The following is an 18,406-nucleotide window of genomic DNA, read 5'->3' on the forward strand; positions in this document are numbered from 1 at the left end:
TTGTACGGTACTAGAAGGACTGGTAGCAACCTGGACGATACTTACTGTTCTCACACCTTTTAGTAAAAGAAGTGGTGTAAATATAACAAGAAGATGTGTTGTCATGACTAGATCCTTTCGAAAACATGGCAACCTATCAAGATTGGAATAACTCTCCAAAAATAGCAGAAATTTGTACGGTACTAAAAGGACTGACAGCAACCTGGAGGATACTCGTTGTTTTCACACCTTTTAGTAAAACAAGTGGTGTAAATCCAACAAGAAGATGTGTTGTCATGGCTAGATCATTTTGAAAACATGGCAACCTATCATGATTGGAATAACTCTCAAAAAATAGCAAAAATTTGTACGGTACTAGAAGGACTGGCAGCAACCTGTACTCACTGTTTTCACACCTTTTAGTAAAATAAGTGGTGTAAATCTAATACACGTTGCTGCCAGTCCTTCTAGTACGGTCAAATTTCTGCTATTTTTGAGAGTTATTCCAATCATGATAGGTTGGCATGTTTTCAAAATGATCTAGCCATGACTACACATTTTCTTACTAAACTCGTTGCGGCAATTGTGAAAAGTCTCGTCCTCTGCACTGATCTTGGTAGTAGCGAACAGTGTTCCCCAGGAACAAATAAAAAAAAGCAATAGCGAATAGTATTCGCCAAAGGCTTTTTTTAGGAACAAATGAAAAAAAGAAATTTACCTGTTTTATGGATTTCTACTCTAAAATCCTCAAAATTTAGCCGGCCCTCCTCAAAACTAACTAGGAATTTTTAATTTTTATCCTTTAAAAACACACTAAAGGTCGGTTTTTTGTGAATACTAGTAGCGAAGTTGCCTAGCTTCTCCTCTCTCCGTCTTCTCTTCTCTTGCACTCTTGATCATGCATGCATCTTGATCCTACAAAAATGTTGTCACAAATAAAATATTATGTTCTAGAAAATAAATGTAGAAATGAACTATTTAGATTACAATATATTTCAAAAGCATAAAAATAATGATAAAAAAAACATTGTTCAAGTGGGAATTAACATAACCAATCTATTGCTACACATGGATGGTAGAAAGGTTTTTGTCACTAATCCAATACAAGTGAAGTGAGAGGTGATCTCAAGCTTTGATACTTCTCCATACCTCTCGTGGGTGATAGAAATTTTATGTCACTTTCATGTGCTTACTCTAACACCCAGAAGATCTCAATAATCTATCGGATCTAATTTTGGTCAGAGAAAGGATGCCAGATACATGTGCTTACTTTCACACCCTTGCAACAAAAAATAGCACTCTTTTGCATTGAGATTGCAGTGATTTTGGTGAGTTTTTGGTTAAGATTTTGATTTCTAACAGAGTAGACTCTGCCAAAAATTTTGTAACTTTTTTTCTATAAATTCCTAGTCTCGCTCTTTTACTTTGCTCTTGTCAATCATGGCTGGAACCTCTAAGAAAGAAGAGTATTATATCAAGAAGTTTGATGGCACAAACTTCACGATATGAAGCATTGTATGCTTGATGTCTTGGTCGATAAGGGCCTTGCAACACCATTGAAAGAGCATAAAGAGGGTGTTTACACTAATGATGAGTGGGAGGAGCTTGTGCGCTTTGTCGCACGCATCGGAGGCTGGGAACTTGCCAAACACTGTGTGCGAGCCACGAATGGCTGCAAGCACACAACTAGACAGTCCTAGCAAGCTCAAAGGGTAATGGTGTGTCACTCACCGCTCAATGCTTCCGTCATGAAGGAACCTGTGCCGCAAAGAAGAAGGAGCTTACACATTCAACTATCATGTTACCTTGGTGATTCTATCTATTGCGTAGATTTGGATGCATGTATAGCTAGAGATATATAGCAACAATGTTTTTGGCACAAACGAGTCTAGAGAGATGTCTACAATTAGAGGATGATATTGCAGACATAGAGACATTGTATGTTGGCATTGTAGTCATACAAGACAGGTACAAAGGCATTGTTTTTAGTGGATGAGACAATGCAGAAGACAACACAAGTTAGATGATATTCATTTGACTGATGTGGGGACAGATGTATTGTACAAATCACAAATAATAGAAATGTCAAGTTTGCTTCTATGTTTTCTCTATTTCCTATGTCGGTTGATGACACATTACCTTCATGTTGGATACTAGATATGAGTGCTAGGTTTCATTTCATGCTCAGCTGTGAATAGTTTAGCACATATGCTAAACTATTGGTTAGCACATCTCATGCTTGGACGTGTTGGTCTACCTAATGGTACAACACATGACATAGCCAGTGCATGAGATGTCAGATTATCATTTCCAAGTGGTGCATCATACGTGTTGGGATATGTACACATGTGTCAAGTTTAACACAAAGCTTGATCTATATGAGTCAGTTAAGAGATAGCAAATGCTAGGTAGTGTTGGACAAGCACTATTTTACATTGCATCATGAACAGCTAGTCATAGCATGAGGTGCTAGTGCTAGCACAATTCATGCAATCCAAGTATGCCACCACGTGCAAGACAACACAGTCTCCATGCGTGAGTACGTAGCCATGTAGAGAGACAAGGCATGCCTTCTTTGCGGATAGACTGCATGATGCTTTAGTTGGTGAGAGTGAGGAGGCACTAAGGCTTGCGGGGAGTGCCCTCAATCAAATGGCATTTTTGTTGTGTTAAGGGCCCCACAAAGTCAAGGTTTGTATGTTTGATGGTCTCAATTGGTTGCACATCTCTGGTTTTCTCTGTTCTTCATTGACAGCGGCAAGATGGGCTTGTTGCTCAGTGGGGGTTGTTCTTCTCTTGGGCTTCACGGGCTGTCGGTTTGGTGGTACTTCCGCATGGGAGTCGATTGGTTGGGTTTGACTATTGTAACTGAGGGATGGAGTTGCATTGGTTGAGTGGCAGGCATCCCATGCAAGGTGGCCTCTTTTCCCTCTTTCATGTGTGGTTTTTTGTTTATTTGCGACAGTTACGTTTGTAGGCATGGGTACTATTTGTACGAGTTAAAGATCCATGTAAAAGCCCGATGAACATGATGTATCTCTTGGGACTCAGGGCACGATTTGTGCCTGAGCACTTGTTGTATTTGAAAATGTGTGTGTGTGTGTGTGTGTGTGTGTGTGTGTGTGAGAGAGAGAGAGAGGGCTCTTACGATACTCACTATTGCAATAGTAAAAAATCCCGTCCTCTTCCATGGTGGAAACTTCAATGATGGGACTCATCTTGGCAGCAGCGAATAGTGTTCGCCAAGGCTTGTGTAGGAAGAAATAAAAAAAAGGAATTTTCCTATTTTTATGGATTTTTACTCTAAAATCCTCAAAATTTAGTCGGCCCTCCTCAAAACTAACCGAGAATTTCAATTTTGGTCCTTTAAAAACACACTAAAGGTTGGTTTTCTGTGAACACTGGTAACGAAGTTATGAAATGAGTGAGGAGGCACTAAGGCCTATGGGGAGTGCCCTCGATCAAATGACATTTTTGTTGTGTTAAGGGCCCCACTTAAGCAATAAAAACAATAAGATGAAAGGTGCACATTGCTCCGACAAAGTCAAGGTTTGTATGTTTGGTGGTCTCGATTGGTTGCACATCTTTGGTTTTCTCCGTTCTTCATTGACGGCGGCAAGATGGGCTTGTTGCTTGGTGGGGGTTTTTCTTCTCTTTGTCTTCACGGGCTGTCAGTTCGGTGGTGCTTCCACATGGGAGCCGGTTGGTTGGGTTTGACTACTGTAACTGAGGGATGGAGTTGCATTGGTTGAGTGGCAGGCAGCCCATGCAAGGTGGCCTCTTTGCCCTCTTTCATGTGTGGTTTTCTATTTATTTGCTACAGTTAAGTTTGTAGGCATGGGTACCATTTGTATGGGTTAAAGCTATATGTAAAAGCCTGATGAACATGATGTCTCTCTTGGGACTCAGGGCACGATTTGTGCCTAAGCACTTGTATTTCTTGGTTTTTTTAAATATTATCACTCACTTAAAGTGAGTTTTGCAAAAATACAAAACAAAATAGATTTAAAAGAAAGAAATTAAAAACAATAAATAAAAGAGACACATTGACAAACTAAAACAAAAAAATCTTGTAATGTTGTCATGAAAAAAGAAAGATTTAATCAGCATAGGAAATAATAAAATAGTTTAATGAAATGGATCTATGGAAAATCTTCTTTTTTTTTGTGGCAAAACTCACAATGGTGAGTATTAGCAATGTATCTATTTTGTGATAATACAAAAAAAAAAAATCTATCTTTAAAAAAGAAAAATATAGAACTACAAGTAGGGGCTAGCGATGGTGTGGGTAGGGTGGGGACGTGTGTGAGGGTGCGTGTGCACGTATGTGTGTGTGCGCAGTGTGGTGCGGGAAAGGGGACGAGCACGAGAGTGTGGGTTGCTTCTTATTCTTCATGTACAAAGAATAAGGGTATGTACACACAGTAGACGGTAAGCGATCGGACACCGGATGTCCAGCCTCGGACAAAGGCGCAACGCCTTTACCCTAACAAACTCCTACTTAAAGGCGATGCGCCGATAAGTGAGGCCTACTAGCTAAACTACTGGTATGTATAAGAAACTAGATGAGAGACTCTCTAAACCTATGCCCACTAGCTCACTCGTCGATCTACATGCAATCATATCGGCTCTCGTGGTAGGTGAGTGTGCGTACCTATGCTAGAGCCTGCATGTAAATCGTGAAGACTACTTTGTATGGTTTGTGAAACTGCACTATGCATCATGCTAGTGTCAATCATTGCATGACTGACAATCCCTACTCAGTCGATCTACATGTAGTCGTATCGGCTCTCGTGGTAGGTGAGTGTGCGTAGCTATGCTAGAGTCTACATGTAAATCGTGAAGACTACTCTGTATGGTATGCAAAACTACACTATGCATCATGCTAGTGTCACTCATCGCATGACTGACAATCCCTACTGCAAATGCTCCCATTGCAGCTACTAGGTCTGGCCTCGACACTAACAAAGTCGATCATGAGACGCCTGAACGCTGATGAAAACTACTCAAAGTTGGTTGTTCTCGCCTCCCTTGTGCTACATGCATACTCTGCATCATCAGGACTACTCATCGCATATGCATGTGGCACTGTCGACACTGGGGTAGCTACGTTTATCTCGCCCATAGGCGGAACTATGTATCCTGGAATCAACTCATTAGCCTCTAGCATGAGCATATCAAAGAACTCCATATATGTCATCTCTGCATGTGTCTCTAGGGAGCACGCCTGCTCTACCTTTGCCTACACAAAATCTGACAACACCTATTGTGTCTCACAACACTACCACTCTATCTTTGTCTCTACTACAGAGTCCGCTGACATGTCCTGCACAGCTAAATGCTATGTCTCCTGAGCATGTTGGAGCTCACCCGCGAAGGAGACACGTCTCGTCTCTCTCTCAATGCATGCCAGCAAAAAAACTAAGACTATGCCGTCTCGGACCTCAGACACATGCATAGGATATACCAAGCCGATGCGGGCTCCTCTTCCAATCACTAATGAACCACAATGCATCTAGAAAGACTGCTCTCTAAGCAGTTTCTGACAGCCAAAAGTTGCTAACTGTCTCACTGAGATCAAATTGTGTCTCAGTTGAGGAACATAACGCACATGTCATAGCGTATATGATGCACCACTGGGCAAAAACAAACAAACATCTCCTGCACCCTCTATGTCATAGGTTGAGCCATCAGCAACTCGCATGCAACCAAGTCTCCCACTAGAAAATGTGTTGAACCACTCACAACATGGTGTGATGTGGAAAGAAGCATCACTATCTAGTAACCATTGTGGAGAAAGTGTGCTATCCATAGACATATCTGCAAGAGGTACACTCGAGGCAAGCATGACAACACCGACATTGGCCTAATGTGCCATGTGTGACCACAATTCCAACATCGTACGTATCGGCAAGAACGAGACCGACATCTTGTCAAAGTCGACGATGTGGAAGCGTAGAGACCAAGGGGAGTTAGCAGGAGAGAGAGAGAGAGAGAGAGAGAGAGAGAGAGAGAGAGAGAGAGAGAGAGAGAGAGAGAGTCTCCTGAACCAATCAACCTTGGTAATGAATAACTGAATGTGTATACAATGGAGGCAAGGGGTTGCTTATATAGCAAGCCCAGTAAATTGCCCTACCCAAGACTTTGACAAATAAGTGAAATAAATACCTAAAAGACAAACTAAATAATGGGATCACATTGGACAGTTCACTTGAGATGCCTAAACTTTAACACCCTCTCTGCAGCTCATAGTGGAAATCAATAGTGAAACCAAGTCGATGAAGAAGCTACCATGGACACCCCAATAGTGGCCACCAACTGGATACACCTTGGTGTTGCTCTCCTCAACTTTGTACGTGAAAGTAATGCCATCTTGAGCATCGGTTTCCTTTGTAAAAACTTTGAATTGTAAACCGTACTACGTCCAATAATCCCCATTCATGAAATGTGAACACATCACGTCCAAAATATAAAACTCCAAGACAATGAACTATTGGAACACATTCTATCCATAATCTGACCAACAACAATGGATTGGTGCACTCATCCATAGTGTTTTAGACATCTGATTGGTTCCTTGCCAGATGCATGTGCATTGAGCTTTAACCTACAGGTCCAAACACCAATAACTTGAATTCCAACACAAGGGTCCAAATTAATGATAGGGAGCAGGGCTTGCTCCTCTCTGCCACTCACAAGACTCTCTCTGGCTAAAACTAGTGGTGACACCTGTCATTTGACTAGAAATCTGATGTCGAGGCCATTGTAGCCACCGCCACGAGTGCCATGTCGATCTCCTCTGCCAAATCTTTATTACCGTAATCTTTGCCCAGCTTTCCTTTGTCCTTGTCTATCTGTGAGTTCCTAATTTTTCCTTTGGCTTCAAACTCTCGAGCGAAACAAAGAGTCGAATCACAATCATAATTGTGGTCGTACCTCTCGGGTACCGAGGCAACTAACTGAGTACTGGTACTGCCATCTTTTTCCGACTGACCTTTGACGCTGTCCTCTAGCGAACTCCTCCATTTACTTTTGACTTCATAAACTCGAGCCAAGCAAATTACCGGGTTCTTTGGGAACTGTGTCAGTGCACAGGCCGCTAAATGGATGGTTGATGATCTATTATCCATAGCCACTTGTTGCTTTTGGTCGATGTCACTTGCATTCAAGCAAGGGGAGGTCATCTTGAATTTGAAAGATATGGTAATCGGGTACCTTCTCGCACTCCAAAAAATGGCCGTACAAACCAAGCCGCATCTGCTCCAAACTGATTCAATTCCACCGCAAAGGGAACTCCATACACAATGGGCTTTGCACAAGCTGCTATCCCTCTCTAAAATAGAAAACTCTATCACCGATAGCTGCTTCGCACAATTGCCCTGTGGTAGGCCTTGAGCAAATCCAAAGCTCCACAATAAACTGTGCACAACAATGGCTAAGAATTCCATCCAAGCCGATATAAATTCCCCAAGCCGCTCTGCACTCATTGCAATCTGCCTTGACATTGCCGTGTGGGAGCTCTTGAACAAATCAAGGCTCCGCAGATCAAAACTTTGCCTCACCCTCTCTTGAGTCATTCCCACTTCTTCAACTCCCAAGCCACTCCTCCAAAGCATTGCACGGCTTTCTCTATGGTGGCCGACTTTAATCCTTTCAGTAGACAAATGCCATCCAACACTACTGGCTCACAGCGTTTCAAAATGCTGGGTCATAATGTGATTGATGTTTGTCATTGTTGCCAAAGAAGGAGGGGCTTGTCACCGTTGTCAAGGAGGGCCGCCATGCAACGTTATAAACCTTGGGGGGGGGGGGGGGGGGGGGGAGCTCGATGACTGTCAGCGTTTCAAAACGCAAGGTACAGGGGGAGCAGGTGGCATTTCAAAACGCTAGCACGAGGGGAGTTTTTGATGATGCTATTGGGCAGCATTCTAGAACGCTTGGGACAGTGGCAAGGGGGGGGGGAAAGGGGGATGACGAGACCTACTCTTCTTCCCCTCTTCAAGTATGCTCCTCTATGCCAAGGGATTCAATGTCGACACCACTCTAATACCATGTCAAAGTTGACAATGCGGAAGAGTAGAGACCAAGGGGAGTTAGCATGAGAGAGAGAGAGAGAGAGAGAGAGAGAGAGAGAGAGAGAGAGTCTACTGAACCAATCAGTATTGGCAATGAATAACTGAATGTGTATATAGTGGAGGCAAGGGGTTGCTTATATGGCAAGCCCAGTAAATTGCCCTACCCAAGACTTTGACAAATAAGTAAAAATAAATACCTAAAAGCCAAACTAAATAATGGGATCGGGAAGGATTTGCACGATGATTTTCTAGGAAGGTAAGAACCGCTATCTTGTTGAGGAAAAACATTTTCCAATGATAAAAAAATTATGTGAAGGAAAGAATTTACGCTTCCATCTAATGCAAAACGTTGGTACTACCTACTTGCCTTCTGTTCTTAGATAAGAAACACTCTCAACTACTAATAAGAAATAGCTTCACCTACTTGAAAAACATATTTTCCAATGACATTAAAAAATAAGGTCCTAAAAATGGCGTAGTTCGACGAGAGTCACCTTTGCAAGGGGTTTTCTAGCTTTTTGGCCCGTACTTTATACTAGTATGGCCGGCCGCCGAAGGCAGCCTCTCTCTCTCTCTTTCTCCCTCTTTATCATGCGGAGAGGATTTTTGGACTATAACTTTCATCTCGCAGTTCTCGACACGTGTAAAGGACACTCTCTCTGCCATTATGGAATACATATAGATGGGGAAGGTTTAAATGGAGCCAAATCCTTGCATACCAAGTCTACCCATAGCACTTATGTTGCAAAACTAGTTTTTATTTGTTTGAGATGAGTGTTAGGTAAACCCCACCCCCCCCCCCCCCCCCCCCCCGCAACCACCACCACCACCACACACGGGAAGGGGATAATCGTGAAACAAAAGGTGATTTAATGGATTTGACGTGATTGGCCTCACACACAGTGTGTGGGGGGGCGGGGGGGGGGACCGTTTTATAGCTTAACTCAAAACAGTTTCCACCCTCGTGTGTTAGGAGTTATCCATGGGACATCCACCCACTAACCCTAGCGTTTTGCTTTCATAGAGTCGATTCTAGCACTCTTTTAACCAGCCAATCAACAAGAAGCGTAGGGATAGATTGTGTGAGCCGTTGGATGCACATATGCGGAGGCGAACCATCCGATGGAAAAGGCGGCAACATCCAATTTCAAATGGGGGACTCGTAGGCACGAGCTCTGCAGTCTTCAGCACGCACACACATCATTCTCCTGCATCACCGATTTCCTGCACGAAACCACTAGCTTCCATGGCTCGCACCAAACAGACAGCTCGCAAATCAACAGGCGGGAAGGCTCCAAAGAAGCAACTTGCAACGAAAGCAGCCAGGAAGTTGGCTCCTGCCATAGGAGGTGTGAAGAAGCCCCATCGCTTCCGCCCTGGAACGGTCGCCTTGCGCGAGATTCGCAAGTACCAGAAGAGCACAGAGCTTCTCATCCGCAAGCTGCCCTTCCAGAGGCTGGTGCGTGAGATAGCCCAAGACTTCAAGACCGATTTGCGTTTTCAGAGCTCCGTAGTGCTTGCATTACAGGAAGCTACTGAAGCTTACCTTGTTGGGCTCTTTGAGGATACGAACCTCTGCGCTATTCATGCTAAGCGTGTAACCATTATGCCTAAGGACATTCAGCTTGCTCGCAGAATCCGTGGTGAGAGGGCATAAGCTGCTTTCTTGAATATCTACACCACCTTTGCGTTAAAGGTTTCTCTTCGTGCTCTTAAGATGGATGTGATCAGTTGGGAAATGTCTTCTTCTGGGTGGGGATGAAGCTATAAGTTTTACTGGGATTTACTAGCAGTTCCAGGGGCTTAATGTTATTCGTCTCTAATATTGATGGGGAGGTGATTTCTATCCCTGGCTTGTTGTTGTCTCAAACTACTGTTTGTCCATTGTTATGTTTGATTGATTTGCTTGCTTTTCTCGCTCCAAGCTCTAATGGTGCAAGGTGGGAGTAGAACATAGATTTGACTTGATCTTGGGCTCTGTGTGGATCTTTGTATCTGAGATTCTCCCATAGAATTTGAGGATTTTTGCATGAGTTTATATTCAACGCTAATCTGCGGTTTTGTGTTGGAAGCTTTCAAAGGCCACATCTTGAAAATCATAGGCTTCCAAAGTCCAAATCTTCAAAATAGTTCCCTCCATGGTCTTACCTTTCTTGTGGATTGACATTATACCTTTCTTATGATTTATGTCTATTTTTGGTAGGTTCAATCTTAAAATGTCCTTAGGGGTAGGTAAAGGGGCCAATTCAAGGCCACCTAAGATAGAGAGCCTAGATCTTTAGTCTCTGAGCTCAATTATAACCAATTGGTAGCTTGTTTGATTTGTCTCGTTGAGAACTTTCTAGAAAATTTGATCCCATCTTTTTTTGATGATTGGAGTTAAAAGTTACAATTCCATGTACATTCTTGTGTAACAAAAATGGTTGTGAAAAAGAGGATATGCCAACCCCGAAAAGAGAGACATTGGTTCTAACAACGCTTAAAGTCACCTTTTGCCTAATGAAAAGGTTTCATTTCAAATAAAATGTATGTTAAACATCCTTTTGAATTGCTCACAGTGGGTCTAACTTTGTCTTGTTGTGGGGGTGTTATTGTCCCCCCGCCCCTTTCTCTCTCTCTCTCTCTCTCTCTCTCTCTCTCTCTCTCTCACACACACACACACACACACAGTGCTCTGATCCATTATTATATCCACACGCACCCTAATCCACACTCACATTGTGTTATATTATTCCTCACTCACTACACTAACCTCGCTACTCATCTTAGTTCCATTTCAATACCTTTTTGTTTTTACTTTTGGTACTTAAGACTTTGTATCAAATCCAACTGTGCTGAAACTTTTTGGTCACATAGGTCATTTTGTCCTTTCGAAGATGTATTTATAACATTTCATTTCATTTCTCATTAGAAAGGTTGTCTTTTATTGTTTTCCCGTTCATTAGTTCAAAAATAAAGCTTTGAACTTTAGTCTATGTGGGCACTTTTTTGGTAGCTTCACTACTTGTGACTATTTGAAAGTGTCAAATGATGCTAATTTAAAGTGAAAAGGTGCCTTTTAGAGTTATTGTACGTGTTTAAGCTAAACATTTTTAATATTGTTATGGGGGATTTGCAAATTCTAATCATTTTGAGTATTTAGACATTGCACTAGAATCCACCTGAAAAGGTCCTTCAGAGGAGACTCATTTTGACACTTTTTAGAAGGGTTTTCAATTCTCCATTTGCGAAAATCCACTTTGAAATGTTTTTGGAACATAAGAGACTAAAGGTTTAATAATGTTAACACTTTTTAGCAAATCACAATACGACAAGCAATTTTAAGAATAGTTCAAATTTTTGGTGTCCAAATTAGGTGAAGATTTGTCTCTCTTGGGTTGAATTTTTCTCTAAATTGGCTCAATTACCCCACATAGGTTGGACACCTTGAGCATTAAGTTAGACATGGCCGTAGATTATTTAAACATATGCACAACATGATTTACACTAAACATTGCATTGCCTAGACAGCTCCCCAACATGGTGATATAGAATATCAGATGTAGAAACCATTTTGCCCTCTCTATAAGAGCCCTCTTGAGGGTTGAAGACTTGGACATGAAGAAAAAAATACAGCAATCATCACACTACTAGGGCTCCAACAGAAGTGTCAAAACATTGCAACTGGTTTATATGCTTAAATTCAGCCTAGTTCTAGTTTCCTTGAGAATGCAGAGGCTACAGCAAGGCGGAGATGGAAGGAATGGCCGAGAGAGAGAATGAGAGCCGCACCCAGCCAAAATAGCTCATTCGTGAAGAAAGACCTGTACAAGTAAATACGAGTCGACACAAATAGAAATAAAAGATTACATATGCAAAGGGTGGCCAGCCCGGGGGGCACACTAGCCGTACAAGTACGCCAATATAAAGTGTTGTGCTTTGAACTTTTTTTTTTTGGGGTTGAAATTGAATATGTCCAGAACACCTTGAATGCCGTGAAAACACAACCATTACATATACTTTAATTAACAGTCTATTGTATGTCATTATTTGTATGCCATAATTAGAGGGTTAAATACTTACATTTACTTTAGTTAACAGTCTATTGTATGTCACTATTTGAATGCCATAATAGGACGGGTAAAGACTTACAAAGAAAATAAAATTGATTCTGTCATTGTCTTTTAATTTACACCCATTATTATAAACTGATAATGGGTATCTCGCCCAAAAACCCATATCAGTTTTGAGAGGTAGGGCTTGCAACATGCCCTATAAACACGACCATACCTGTCATATCCTCCTTGAGAACAAAAAGAAACGGATGATCAGCAACAAAATCTTCCATTGGTTGAATGCTCCTCAACATGACAACAGCAGCTGTTGCCGCTGCGGCTACAGTTCCTTCCTCATTTACTTCTACTGCTGCCTTGTGATAGACTTTGTCAACAGACAGAGATTTGCCAATGGGTGAGTTAACCATATTAGAGAAATTTGCCTGGTTTGAGAACGGTAATGTAAGGCCGAGCTTTCCAAGTACTTCAGGCATCTCATACCCTCCTGAAACTTTGAACCGTGGAAGCTTGAACGACCTTACCTTGACCTCAGTGCTTTTCACCAGTTTTTGCTCAAGAAAATCCACATTCACAAGTTTTTCTACATCCAAGAGGCCATTCCTTTCATGAGGTAGGACAATGTACATAGAAAAAAACCTTCCGTCCCCACTCTTGTTGTAAGGCAACCTGAGAACCTTAAAAGAGTCGTGTGTCGTAATTTCTTGTTTTTGATTAGTGGTCATCATGGCAACACGAAGGGTCTTCCCGTTTGGAAGGTAAAACTCCTCCTCTGCTGTCAAAGAGGTGTCGAATTGATTCTGCCAGGCACCTTTAAAGTACAAAGCATTAGCGAGAACACACTTGCTGTTTGCGTCCAATGCTCCGGTAGGCAAGATTTCTTCAATTATTCCCTTGGTTTCATTTTTGGTCCATGTGTTGATCTCTATTCGAGCCTTCTCAGCCTGCAGGAAAGACACAGGAAGTCGTGAGATGGATGTAGAGACTCCAAAATTCCTGCAGGAGAACTGGAAACATCAATGCACCATTACTTAATTTAAATAGACTTCAATAAAGAATAAAATATTCTTGCAAGTTCCAGTTGCCTCTGATAATTTTCCATTATATAAATTATCTTTCATAATGAAGTGCCTACCTTGCCAATCATGCCTCCGATGTGAGGTGATGTTACTCTTTCACTTCCCTGTTGGCCTTGGGCCTTGACTAAACATATCCCCTCTAGGTTGTAAGAGTCATTGGTGTTAAGACTTACACCACTCTGCTGCTTCACAGGGTCTAGGGCATACTTGTACGGCTAGTGTGCCCCCGGGCTGACCACCATTTGCATATGCATTTAGACTGCACTAACCGGCCGCCCACCTTGTCTGGGCGCCCTCTATATTCCTATTTATTTCTTGTTGGGTCGTGGTGGATTTTCCGGGCATTGCCCTACCTCCCCTTGGGCACCTATTTATTGGGCCAGGGGGTTTACCCACTTCCGTCATCTGGATGTTGTATTGGGTCTTCTGCTCATTGTAGTCATGGGGGGGCTGATCGGCCCCTTTCCCCATCTCTAGCGTTTGTCTACTGTCTCTCTCTCTCTCTCTCACGCTTCTGCACACGTGCACTCTCACATGGTATCAGTCGCCAGCGTTGAGGGCGCACCTTCAGCAACAGGTTTCTACCCAAGGGATCACAACAGCCAACGTTTTTGGGAAGCATCAGCGTTTCCTGCAGCTCAGCCAGCAATCATAGTCTCAAGGGGTCTAGGGAGGTCTTGGAAGCCTCTCCTTCGCGAAGAAACTCCCAGACAGCAGCGTTTCCCTCCCCCCCCCCCACTGGCGATCATCTTCTTGGCCCCAAGCGCTGGCCTCAGTAACCAATTCCACTGACGGAATACCCCCTTTCTCCATCAGCGTTTACAGCACGCCCTTGCGTTTTCAGGGCTGCTGGTGCATTTTTTTGGGAGATGGACCTGCATTTTTTTTTCCAGCCATGACAGAGGGGGCAGCGCTCAAGTTTTGCTCCACCAGATCTTGCTTACGACACACGGCCTTGCATCCGCTGCATTGCCGGTTTTGTTCCTCTTCAGATCTACAGATTTCAGCCACCTACCACTGCTGTTTTCTCTGTCTTCAGACCACCATGGGCAGTGACATTGATTCCCCACCCTCCTTAGACCCTCTGCACCGCTCCGGACCATGCCGAGAGCATACGAGCACGCTGAAAATCACTGGACAGCAGCGTTTTCATCACCTCCAAGGAACTTCTATTCCTTATTCCGAATCCTCGAGAAAGAAGTGTCACGTGCAATGGAAGTGTTTAGCTCCGATCTAGTACTCCGCACAAACACAAGGTTACTTTACTTCAATTGAAAAGAGAAACTGGATTGAACACAATGAACGAGAGAGAGACGCAGAGAGTGAGAGAAAAGAGATGACAACGCATGTTGGGTCCCAACCACCCTCAAGGGCCCCCTTGCTCTGTTTCCAAAGCAAGTACTTCCTTTATTTCTTGCACAAATGCTGATACAATGACTAAATGCTGTAGATGCTGAGATGGATACTAGATGCTACTGATGATGAGTACTACTGAGGTGCTAAAGGGTATTGCGGTAGATGTTGAGGAGTATTGCTATGTACGTTGACTGTCATGACTCTTTGGTTGCAATAGAAGATTGTCTATGTGGACAATCTCATTTTCACATGCTAATGGACCAACAAGATCAAGTCAATCATGCAAGCTATGGAGACACGTTTAGAAATGATTGATCTTGGGCTTCAACTGGGCTTCAACTATTTTCTTGGATTCGAGATCTTCAGACACCAATGGCATCTTTTTTTCTCAGCGGAAGTATGCGAAGGCTATCCTGGAGAGATTTCAAATGATAGGCTGTAGACCTATCGACACTCCTCTTGAGCTCCGGGTAAACATATCAATTCATGATCCTTCCCCACGGATTGACTTGGAGCAATGTAGGAATGTTGTTGGCTGCCTCGTTTGGCTAACTTATTATATCCTACACAATTTCTGTCCTCGGTTCTTTCAACACCAGACCTCGTCAGCAACATTGGTAGTGTGCGTAGCGTACTTTGCGGTACATCAACGGCACCTTGGACCATGGTGTGTTCTATGGTCGCTCCAAGGGTTGCACCCTGCTTGGTTGGTGCGATTAAGATTGGGCTGGAAATCTAGACACTCGGCACTCTACTACAGGAGTAGTTTTTACACTCGGCTCAGGACCCATTTCATGGAGCAATAAGCGATAGCCCACTGTTGCGCTATCATCCACAGAGGTGGAGTACAGAGCAACTTGCTTTGCTGCTTTGTGAGGCCATATGGCTACGGCAATTATTGGGAGAGTTGTGTTTTCCTCAAACTGCTACTACACGTCTTTTGTGCGACAATCAGAGTTGCATAGCTATTGCCAAGAATTCTATCTTTCATGCTCGGACGAAGCACTGTGAGGTGCAGTACCACTATGTTCAGGAGCGGGTTTATGTTGGAGATCTTCATTTAAGGTATGTCCCTAACGTGGACAATGCTGTAGACATCTTTACGAAGGCTGTACCTCAACGGACTTTGGCTTCTCACCTTCGACTCATCTGTGTTGTCTCAACATCCGGTGTTGAGAGGGGGTGTTAAGAGTTACACCACCGTTGCTTTGCCATTTTGTACGGCTAGTGATTGTCTCGGGCTGGCCACCCATTGCACATCACATAGGTTGCACGGGCGGGCACTTTAGCATGTGTCCGGCCGGTCATTTTTGAGCTTGGCTCAGTGCACACATATTTTAGCCATTTTATGGGCTTTTATATTTTTGACCCAGTTACACATTTTTTGCCCTACCTCAACTCAACATCCTATAAAAGGAGTGCTTGGGGTTTTGTAGTTAGACATTGTGTATCGAGAGCATTGCTTGTAGAGCATCTGTGCTTCTCTCTCTCTCTCTCTCTCTCTCTCTCTCTCTCTCTCTCTCTCTCTCTCTCTCTCTCTCTCTCTCTCTCTCTCTCTCTCTCTCTCTCTCTCTCTCTCTCTACAGCACGCTCTCCGCTCCTCACTCTCACATCGCATAGATCGATTTGACCCTCCGTGGATATTCAATCATCTCTCATATTTCTTTTCCCCTCTAAAGCTTCATGATAATAGGTAATCTTTCTGTGCTCCTAAGATGAACAACTCCTTTTCCAAGGATTGCACAACTTAGCAAGGGCCATCCCTTTACATGAATACACTAGCTGCACTAGCACCTTAGCTCCGCTTTTGTGAGTGCCGAAAGCGACTTTAAATCAACTACTAGAAGTCATCTTTCACTTTCAAATCTATATTTTCACAATTCCACTTTGACCACCTCACTAAAGCTGGGTTCCCTACTCAATTATCTCACACATCATGTTGCAAGAGTCGGAGTAGCCATGGTTCACTTAGGTGGTCCCAAGCCATCAATTAGGGTTATATCCTATTTCCCTCTCAAGTAACAAGTCTTGCATCCTATTTCCCTCTCAAGTAACAAGTCTTGAATGCATTCAAGACTTGTCAGACAGATATTTGAGGTCTCTTAAGGTGGTTCCTACGACGCTACAAGTTCTCTCCTCGTGTGTGTGTGTGTGTGTGTGTGTGTGTGTGTGTGTGTGAGAATAAGAATAGGAGTATAACCTATCTATCACCCAAATGTGGTAGATTGGTTATCTCGGTTCTCTCTTGAATAACACATCTTGCTTTCAAGACTCGTCAAATGGATCTTTGAGGTCTCTTGGGATCGTTCCTATGACATTAAAACTTCTCCTCGTATGTGTGTGTGAGAGAATCGGAACAAGAAACTCGAATAATCTTTCTATCTGTCCCAATTCCCTCCTGAGTAATAGGTCTTGAGATCGACAAATAGTTCTTTACGGTCTTTTCTCTCTCTCTCTCTCTCTCTCTCTCTCTCTCTCTCTCTCTCTCTCTCTCTCTCTCTCTCTCTCTCTCTCTCTTCGCAGGATAGATCGTTGAGGTCTCTTGCGATTGTTTCCACGACGTTAAAACTTCTCTCTCTCTCTCTCTCTCTCTCTCTCTCTCTCTCTCTCTCTCTCTCTCTCTCTCTCTCTCTCTCTCTCTCAATCAACAAATTCTTCTCTCACATAGAACAAGGGAAGTCACAAACCTGGTTTAGAAAATCGGCGGGTTGAGCGACAGCAGCATACTTGCTCTTAACAGTGTCCACAAAGGAAGGTTGAAGGGGCAAAGTGCGCTCAACCCAGACACCATTAGCGAAGGAGAGGAGGGGTCCACCATGAGGGCTGGCATCTGCGAGGACAACGGAGCGGACCTGCGCTGCAAAATCATGGAGGAACGCAGGAGTGGAGAGGTGGAGGCAAGAAACGATCTGGTCGAGAGTGGCACCGGTGGCGCCTGCTGCGACCATAGCCAGCGTGACCGTGATGCTAATGGGCGACAAGGCCACATTCTCTTGAGCTTCGCGCAGGGCCACCTGCTGAAAGAGGGGAAGGATGAAGTCTGAGTGTTGGCGAATGAGAAGCTTGAAATCCATGTCTGCTAGTGTTGGCTTCGTCTCTTCTCTGGGCCGTTGGGCTTCAGACTGCGCGTTCCTTGACGACGACGCACATTGCCCCATTCCACCTTCACTTTAACGTGTGCACGAGCTCAGCTTGCCACGCTAGCTGATTTATTGCTAGTGTTGATAATGCACAAGTGCATTTTTTGTTGGCACTTTCATGCTACCTTAAGAAAGACCCTAAGCATGCCTAGGGCGGGGGAAAATCTTGGCTATTAAAAGTTCTCAGAAGAACATGATAATGGACTTTATGTATCAAGGATAAGTTGGTTGAGGTGGCTGCCCTGTTATTAGTTAGCCGATGTAATTTGGGGCTCTCGATGATGTCATGGCTCAACACGAGCATGACAAGATCTTGTAACTATTTGGGTTGATTAATATAATTCACTCACAATTGCGAGTTTTGCTTTTTTTTTTTTTTAAGAAAGGACCATGGCCACTCCTCCACCATAGCCATTTTCAAATGGGATCGACGGTGGGGGGTCATTCGAGCTCTCAGATGGATTATTGAAAATTCGGGCGGTCGCGTAAATTCGGGCAAAAAGTAAATTTGGGTCGGCTAGTAAATTCGGCCCAATAGGTAAAATCGGGTCTGCACCTTGAACTCATGACCTCCCCCATGCGATGCATGTGCTCTAACCACCATGTCCGCATGCGTTCATTGAAGTATGTGGCATTTCAATGCCACATATGTAAATGCTGGCTGGTTAGCAAATTCGGGCCAATAGGTAAATTCGGGACACACAATTTTGTATATTCATGCATCC

The 18,406-nt window shown here is 43.4% G+C and overlaps 2 protein-coding genes across 2 annotated transcripts; one reads left to right on the forward strand and one right to left on the reverse strand.

Annotated features, from left to right (window-relative positions):
* Positions 1 to 9,300: 9,300 nt before the first annotated feature.
* On the forward strand, positions 9,301 to 9,711 carry LOC147446099 (histone H3.2-like). The gene has a single exon (XM_086526161.1). The coding sequence runs from the start codon at positions 9,301 to 9,303 to the stop codon at positions 9,709 to 9,711; it is 411 nt and encodes a 136-aa protein (XP_086382287.1).
* A 2,456-nt stretch (positions 9,712 to 12,167) lies between these two features.
* On the reverse strand, positions 12,168 to 17,744 carry LOC147446100 (serpin-ZXA-like). Its single transcript, XM_086525413.1, has 2 exons — positions 17,229 to 17,744; positions 12,168 to 13,050 (listed from the first exon to the last, which is right to left on the reverse strand). Exons 1-2 carry the CDS (start codon positions 17,697 to 17,699, stop codon positions 12,274 to 12,276), a joined length of 1,248 nt encoding a protein of 415 aa, XP_086381539.1. The 5' UTR covers positions 17,700 to 17,744; the 3' UTR covers positions 12,168 to 12,273.
* Positions 17,745 to 18,406: the final 662 nt, after the last annotated feature.

Source organism: Adiantum capillus-veneris, chromosome 12 (assembly GCF_014529385.1).
Source record: "Adiantum capillus-veneris isolate H3 chromosome 12, ASM1452938v2, whole genome shotgun sequence".
In the NCBI taxonomy this organism is placed as follows: domain Eukaryota; kingdom Viridiplantae; phylum Streptophyta; class Polypodiopsida; order Polypodiales; family Pteridaceae; genus Adiantum; species Adiantum capillus-veneris.

Excerpts from the sequence above, each read along its gene's own strand:
- LOC147446099 (XM_086526161.1), top strand. The coding sequence starts at position 9,301 with ATGGCTCGCACCAAACAGACAGCTCGCAAATCAACAGGCGGGAAGGCT.
- LOC147446100 (XM_086525413.1), bottom strand. The coding sequence starts at position 17,699 with ATGGGGCAATGTGCGTCGTCGTCAAGGAACGCGCAGTCTGAAGCCCAA. Across the intron at positions 13,051-17,228 it reads CCGCCGATTTTCTAAACCAG|GCTGAGAAGGCTCGAATAGA; the intron begins GTTTGTGACTTC and ends TCTTTCCTGCAG.